At 34.4% G+C, this 8620-nt stretch overlaps 1 protein-coding gene across 1 annotated transcript; it reads left to right on the forward strand.

The window, feature by feature from the left end:
- Positions 1 to 7158: 7158 nt before the first annotated feature.
- LOC149232508 (uncharacterized) lies at positions 7159 to 7731 on the forward strand. Its single transcript, XM_089381931.1, has one exon. It carries the CDS (start codon positions 7159 to 7161, stop codon positions 7729 to 7731), a length of 573 nt encoding a protein of 190 aa, XP_089238057.1.
- The last annotated feature ends 889 nt before the right edge of the window (positions 7732 to 8620 follow it).

The following is an 8620-nucleotide window of genomic DNA, read 5'->3' on the forward strand; positions in this document are numbered from 1 at the left end:
CCACCTATTGCACCATAGTTAACAATAAAACCACCTAAGGGAGTTGTACATAAATTGACATTTAATCCTCGAGCTCGAGCTGCACAAAATTATAACATAGTAGAAGATTTGGCTTAGTCACCTTATGCTATGTCGACACTCGAGGTGCTTCAAAATTATCCCTCCCAAAAGCAGGCTTTATTGTTGGCAATTGGTGGAATCAATCCAACTAATTCCAATCTTGTGGTTTTCAACCATGCAGGCTATATGCCACAGTGACCAGCACAATTAGCATTCCTGATTCAAGTAAATGTCTTGAATAAACTTGTTCACCGAACCATTATTGACGAGGGGGCATCTACTTGTATTATGTCTATGAATTTCTGGAAAACACATGGCTTGGAAGATTTTGAGTCCAAGGCTCTTAGCTCTTCTCGGCTCTTGCCTAAGCTGTGGAGAAGGTATGTGGACGACACCAATGTCATATGGCCTCATGGGCAGGTTGAGCTTGATCTCTTCTTTGATCATCTCAACAATCAATCCTCAGCCATTAAGTTCACTAAGGAGCAAGAAGTTGATGGATGTCTTCCATTCCTTGATATTCTTATTTCTAAGAATAGTGATGGTTCCCTCGCCCATCGAGTTTTTCGTAAGAAAACTCATACGGAGCAGTATCTTCATGCCAATTCCCACCATTTCCCGGCTCAAAAGATGGGTGTCCTCAATACCCTTGCTACTCGGGCCCTAAGAATCTCCGACAAAAAGAGCTTTGAGAAAGAAAAATCCCATCTGCTTGATGTCTTTGTTGAGAATGGTTATAGTAGATACTTGGGTCAGAGGGCTTTTCTTAAGGCTTCCAAGAATTCTCTGACTAAAAGGGAACCGAAGGAACGAATTCCAGGTGTCCTTCTTCCGTATGTTCAAGGGACCACTGATAGAATTGGAAGGATTCTCAGGAAGCATAGTATCCCTGTGACCTTCAGGCCCCTAAACACCATTCGTGGGTCCCTAAGATCTGTAAAGGATCCTATCGACCCTAAGGATATGAAAGGTGTTTATTTGATCCCTTGTTCCTGTGAGACCCCCTATATTTGAGAGACTGGTCGCTCCATTAATCAAAGGATTAGCAAACACGCTGCGGACCTTAAACATAGGAGAGCTAAGTCTTCCGCTTTAGTTGAACATGCTGAGAAAACCAATCATCATGTTTGTATTAAGGAGGCTAGTGTTATTGCTAGGGTTTCGCATTTCCATCATCGTAAATTTAGGGAAGCGCTTGAGATTGAAAAAAGGCCTTGCAATCTTAATAGAGACGATGGCTCGAAAGTTAGTAGATGTTGGGTCCCTGCTCTCTCTTCCTAGTTGGTTTCCGCCCTCCTCCTTAGGGTTAATTTCTTTTATTTATTATTTTATTTATTATTTTTATTTATTTACTTTTTATTATTATTTATTTAATATTAACTTATTTATTTTAACTGATTTATGTTTTATTGATTTATTTTTATTGATTCCTTCTATTATTCCTTTATATTTTTTGAGTCTTTTTAACTAATTTATTATTTTTTATTCTTATTTTATTTATTTATTCGTTCTATTATTACCATTTTTAACTAACTTTCTATCTAACCTAACCTCTTAATTATTAATTTTATTTATTTATTTTGTTTTTATTTTATTTATTTATTCGTTTTATTATTTTTATTTTCTGAGACTTTTTAACTAATTTTTCTAACTAACCTATTTATTTTATTCTTATTACCATTTTTAACTAATTTTTATTTTTATTTTTATTTTATTTTGACTTATTTTTCTAACTAACCTAACCTCTGTGGTTTTCTTCCATTTTATTATTAATTAATTGATAATTTTTAATAATATTTATAGGCTTTTAATTTTTAGCTCCTTTGTTTTTTGATTTGATTTTTATTCATTTTAATTTATTTTGAGTATTTTATCTTTATTGTTATTTTATTTATTTATTATTATTATTATTATTATTATTATTATTATTATTTTTATGTTTTTCGTAGTAACTAATTTATTTATTGATTTATTTACTTATTTATTTTTAATTTAATTTTCATTTATCTATTTATTAGTTTTATTTTGAATATTTTTAACTAATTTTTTCCTAACTAACCTAACCTCATTTTGACATTTGTTAGGTCTTTGATGCATCTATTTATTATTATTTTATAATTTTTAATAATATTTTTAAATAAGATTATTTTATATATTGCTTTTACGGTCCATTATTTAACTAATTTCTAATTTTTATTAATATTTGTGAACTAAGTACCCTTCAATAATATGTTTTAGTCCTAATTCTTACTAACTAAGCTAATAAAATATTTTTGACCCCGGTCCTAGAGTCAAACTAGTCGTTGGTCAGGAGGCTCCGTTCTGCCTATTTAACTTTCTTAGCTGGATCTGTTTCTTCAACTTGTCCTGACGATGAACCACACTTGTTGGTTCGAAACGTGTCACAAATGGTATTCCATGTGATTTTCGCCGAAAAATCTCTCTAAACTTGGCTTATCGCCTTTGTCACGTTCACCAACAACGTTAAAATATTTTGACTGTCGCACATATACACCTTGTGGAATATTGAGTAATCTGCAAATCGAACTAGGAGGAAAAACAATAATTGTTGAAGTTGAGGTTGTTGACGAACCCCTTGACTACAACATTTTGCTAGGAAGGTCGTTGGTTTATGTTATGGCTACTGTGGTTTCTACATACTTTCGTATGATTTCATTCCCTCATAAGGGTGGAATCACAGTTATCGAAAAACTCGCCTTCTTCGCCTCTAGTTCACAGGCTACTGGAAGTATTCCGTTAGTACGTGGACCCCCACTATCTCTTCAAAACATTGGTGTATTCAAGGATCCTTCCCTAATGGGTACTTTTTCACTACCGTCACTATTCAATTTGGTGGAAGTGGCAAAAGTTGAGACTTGCAACATGATATCGTCCACTTCATCTCACTTAAGGGAGATTACCAATAGTTCTGAAGTTGATAGTAATATTGAAATCATGCTGCTAAGCCTTATTGAGATTGCATAGCAATCAATATTTTTGGCTTGTGTGGCAAACCCAAATCCATCTTCACTAATTGTATGGGTATATCGTTCATTAGAAAATGTTAAGACCATGTGTTTCCTCTTAAAATGTCATAGGTTCAAAACCAAAGGGGTAGAGTATGTATCCTTTGCTAGACTTAGTAGTCAGATTAATGCGATTGGATAATAATAATAATTATTATTTTTAAATATATATATTAATATTTTATTTATAACACATTAAATTATATAAAGTTATATATTTATAAAGTGTTATAATAAAAGTAAAATATTTCAATAATATATAAAAGATAAATATAGGAAAGAAACGCATTTAAGTTATATAAATCTATATATATTTATAAACAATTATTATAAAAATGTAATATTTCAATTATATATATATATAGATATATGAGATACAATTTCTACAATCATTTTTAGAATTATATATATTTTCATTTTCATTTTTTTTAGTATGTTGAATTTAGTATCAAATTTTATTTTTTTTATCAAAGTTCAAAGTTGTCAAACTCAAACATGAATACATGTGTTTGTGTTTATTTCTTTGAGGAATATCAATTGGTTGAGTCCCTATTATTAAAGCACCTTTTCTATGTAGAAGTTGAGTTCAATTTTCCCTTACCATATTATTAATGTAACATCTTTCACCCAAACAAGATTGCATACTTATTTTTTTTTTTTTAACTATAATAATTATAAAGCTTGGTACATCGAATATGCATTTGAAACGAGACATAGGGTACTTGATATATATATATATAACCCACCGCACCAGGCAGGGTTCTCACAACTTATATGGAGGACTTGCTTAACATTCAGATTAGAGACACAATATGGTTGACATGTATTAATATTAATATTCAGTCACCAACTATTATGGGTGCAACACCTTCCAATTAATTGACCCTTGTACCTGGTAACTGTTCATTGACATATACTTGGAACCTTCTCGAATTAAGTTGGTATCTCTGCTAGGTTTCGGTAATCTCACTTGGGCCTAGCGCTCTCTGTTAGATTGCTAGATTGGTAATCAGATGGTCATGAGATTCTCAGCATTCGTTAGGTTACCAGAACCCTAGCTCCACCGGACACCTTGTCATTTCTCTATTTCTTGTTCCGTCGACGCTTGCTCTACAAGTTGGTGATGCTGCCTCCATGGGGTTTCGACTTCAATCTGAAATATGGTTACAAGTATGACAAAATCGGCTCCTGAGGTTATGAATATAGTTACCTTTTGTATGCCAAGGGTTTAACAAATTCTTACAAGTATTTTGGTTGTCATTTTGACTACTATATGCCACGGTTGCTAGTCTAAACTATGTTCTTGCTTCAACTTGGCTTTTTCTGATTTCAACTAGTGAATTTCCAAGAATGTATTTCCATTTAGGTAAGATATTTATATGGAACCTCTGGGTGGCTATTGAATAATTTGTTAAACCCAAAATTGTTTCTTTTAACCTTAGAATATGTTTCTCTCGCTACGAAATTAATGGCGGCCTTGCTGGTCAGTTCTCTAAACTCTGGATTATTTCTACGACAATACTATTACCTCCTATATTATTGATAGATTTATCATCAGCAATCAATTGTGCACAATTCTCATGGACACGCCCAAGCCGCAGGTGTGTTCCTTGTGTAAATTATTGGGCATTTTGGGTTTGGTTACAAATATTACGGCTAACCACGCTCCGACCTATCACAGTGGTTTCGCTGCATCCCAACTTCGCGGTCTCACTGTAAATTTCAGTTATGGAAAAAATTCCTTTTTCTCTAAGTTTCTTCCAGCATGAAATGTTTCCCTTTTTATCACTCTTCTAACTTAGATTCGTTTTCCCTTCGCAGGTGAAGAGTCCGGGCAGTTTTCTCCTTTCCATTTTTTGGTTCCAACGGGCATCTAACCTACCTATTATGCATGGTATCATTTCAGGTTGGTTCATTCTCGCCACTCAATTCCTCCCTTGGATCTGGTTATGAGTTAAATTACCCAGAATTTAGATACGAATTTAGCTTGTTTAAGGTTCTGAGAGCGAAAAAGTGTCCCAGTAGACATGGTTTTATCTTGTTAAAGAGTGTAACTACCATCAAGGGTGTAATGCCCTTGGAAACTGAATGCCATTTATTCTTCCTCAGTCTAGACATGATTATCAATTTATTGTTTCTTTCTTTTATTTAAAAAACTTGAAGAGTTAATGCAAATCTGAATTTAAATATCAGTGTGTCTTTATTAAAAGAATGTTATTAATGGCGGTGAGGTCAAGTTGTATGATGTTGACTTTCTGGTTTAAATCGGAACTTCTGTAATACTATTAGGCTGGGTTATTCATGGATATTAGAGTCGCTCCTTGGCCATCTACTTAGTGGTATACTCTTCTCCGATATTTAGACATTGTTCTACTGAAAACGGAATTAAATATATTCTAAATTTTTATGAAGATAATGAAATGAGAATGTTGTTAAATATTTGTATAAGAAACGATAAAAATAATAATGTGATAATATGGCTCAAGTCTACTGGAAATATCCTCAATTACAAATATTTTGTAGAAATAGGTTAGATCTTACGATTGGACTAGAAGTCCAATCGAGATCAGTCTCAATTTTTGTTTTGAAATATACCTAAGTACTATGTTGGGAAGATGGTAGGCCCTAGTAGGAATCCAGGCCCCCCTACCTTTGTAACATTGGTAGTAATATCTGACTAAATAAAATGCAGCAGAAAACCAAAATTATATTAAGTATAATTTGTGCCAAGTAATAATTAAACAACGGAAGAATAATTAATTTTACCCAGGTTATGTGTCAAGAAGAAGGAACAAAATTAATTGTACCCATGTTACCATAATAGGTGAAGCAAAAACAACCCAAAAGAAGGAATTATTCTTGAATAAGATTCATCAACAATAAGAAGTATATTGAATACTTTTATTACCTATCAAATTATATTTGTAAATATATATACTAGGAATATTTGTGAAAAGAAGTGTTAACAGGGCTTGCTGGAACAATAAATTGTCGAGAGAAAATAGTGCACTATATGTGCTTAACTAGCGAGATTATTCACCATTTTGGAAAACAAGAATATATTTAACTAAAGAGACACAATGTGTGAAAACAAGAAAAACTGAACAAGAGTTATATTCATATTTAAATAGAAGACATCATACATAAGAAAGAAACTTCGAAAATCTCTGGAATTCATAGTTACCAATTAACTTGGACAATACCGAGAATGAGAGCCTAAGGTGGGATTCAACATCATTAGAGTATCGAGAGCTTGTTTTAGCCATTAAATTTTCCATTACAAACATAGTTTATGTTGAAGATAATGGAGAATATCCTAGAATAGGTAGAGTTGGTTCACATAGCCTCAGGATAGGAATTAGTTTCTATTTCTTAGCATGCTGTTCTAACTTCCCTAAAACTACGTGTTCTATTTAATGTGTAATGTTTATGAACAATGTAGAGCGTTCTGTAGAGCCAGACTCTCATGGTTGAGACTCTCTTTCGTAGAGTTGACGAGTGGGTTTTATTTGAATACAAACATTGCCATTTTTATCATGGTATCAGAGCGTCAGGGCTGAGAAACCTATACGTTGGCTGGTGGGTGGTTCACTGAATAGAGATCATCGTAGTTGTAAGTCAGATAACTGCAACGAGGGCACTGTAGCACTTCGCGCATATTTTTGTCACAGATCGTCGTAGGAAAGACGTGTACCTCTAGGAAGGCGTCGCAGAACAGATAGGGACTTCTGCGATGATTGTGGAAAACCAATAACAAGGTTGTGGTTGCGTGAGGAAGCCAAGAACAAGGTTGTATCTATCAGAGAAGCTGCATGGAGAAGCCAATAACATGGTTGTAGCTAACAACAGGAGGCTGTCTGGAGGTTGAGAAGAAAGCCACGGTGATCTGCACGTGTGTTGCAAGATCAAACAACAGTGATTTGTCTGTCACAGATTTGGGGTAAATTTAACATCTTTTACTTGTCGAAATTTTTTTTTCTAAATTGCCAAAATGAATAACAACATATTTGAAGCATGCATGAACGAGCATAACAAGCTCGATGGTTCTAATTATGCAAATTGGAATTTTAAGATGCAGACTCTGTTAGAAGCACAGAGTGCTTGGCAGATTGTGAATGGGGATGAGCCGAGGCCCGCAACTAGATCAACATCGGTCCCAAATTGGGAGAAACAAGAAAGCAGAGCAAGGACAATATTAAAGATGTCAGTGAAAGACTGTATTATACCGCATATCAGAGAAGGTAAGTCGGCTAACGAGATTTGGGGAATTCTGAAGGAATTGTACGAGATCAGAAATTCAAATCGTCTTTTGTTCATCAAGAGTAAGATTCTATCCATGAAGATGGAGAATGAAACAATTGCCTCATTTGTAGCAAGGATTAAGGATTTGAAAACCAAATTATCAGGAATTGGTTGTACAATGGACGAGACAGATCTTGTGACCAGTACAATGAATGGTGTCACTGATGATTATCAGACGTTTATCGTTGAGATCAATGCCAGAGAGAAGATCTCGCACTTTGAAGAACTGACAGGTATACTGATGCAGGAAGAAGAGAGGAGATCGACTTTGAAGCCCCAGAGTGTTTATCTTGCATTTATGGTGAAGAAGAACTTTTACAAAGGGAAAGGGAGTCCACAATAGAAAAACAGAGCAAGTTCACATAAACGACCAAATCTGACTCAAGGTATGCATCCCAATAAAAACTACTCTGAAACTAAATGTTTTTATTGTGGAAAATTGGGTCACATTGCCAGGGAGTGTAGGAAAAAGAAGTATCATGAAGAACAACAGAAGCCAAAGAGACATGGAGGTCATCTCGCGAATGGTGATCAGGTGCAGAATTTGAGGTTGTTCATGGCAAATCGTGATGAAAATGTTGATGCAGACATCTGGTATGTAGATTTAGGAGCGTCAACACACATGACAGGGAACAAGCACTGGGTGGAGGATTTTGAAGAGATCAATGAAGGCACACAGATTTACCTAGGAGATGACAGAAGTCATCAAATCAAAGGGTGTGGGAAAGTTTCTGTTATTCTACCTTATGGTAATATCAAACAAATTTATAATGTAATGTATGTGCCTAGCATAACTAAGAACTTGATTTTTGTATCAATGATTACAGATCAACATTTGAAAGTTGAATTTTTAAAATCTAACTATTACATTAAGGATCTGCTAGATGGAATGAAGGCAATTGCTACATGGATCCAAACAGGAGGACTGTACAAGTTGGATGTGAGACCTGCACCATTTCGAGCATTGACAACAGTGAGCCTCACTACAGAAGATCTTTGGCACCAGAGATTCAACCACATCAATTACAATGATTTGTTGTTACTACAGAGGAAAGAAATGGTAAGAGATCTTCCTATGCTAAAGCAAATACATAATGATTGCGATGCTTGTACTTTAGGAAAAATGCATACAAAAGAATTCCTTGTTAGAATAGAAAATAAATGGAGGGATATACTGGATTTAGTGCACACAGACCTTTATGGTCCCATGCAGACAAAATCATTATGAGGTG

Source organism: Pinus tabuliformis, chromosome J (assembly GCF_031772625.1).
Source record: "Pinus tabuliformis cultivar Carrire ecotype Pingquan chromosome J, CPIR1, whole genome shotgun sequence".
Taxonomy (NCBI): Eukaryota; Viridiplantae; Streptophyta; class Pinopsida; order Pinales; family Pinaceae; genus Pinus; species Pinus tabuliformis.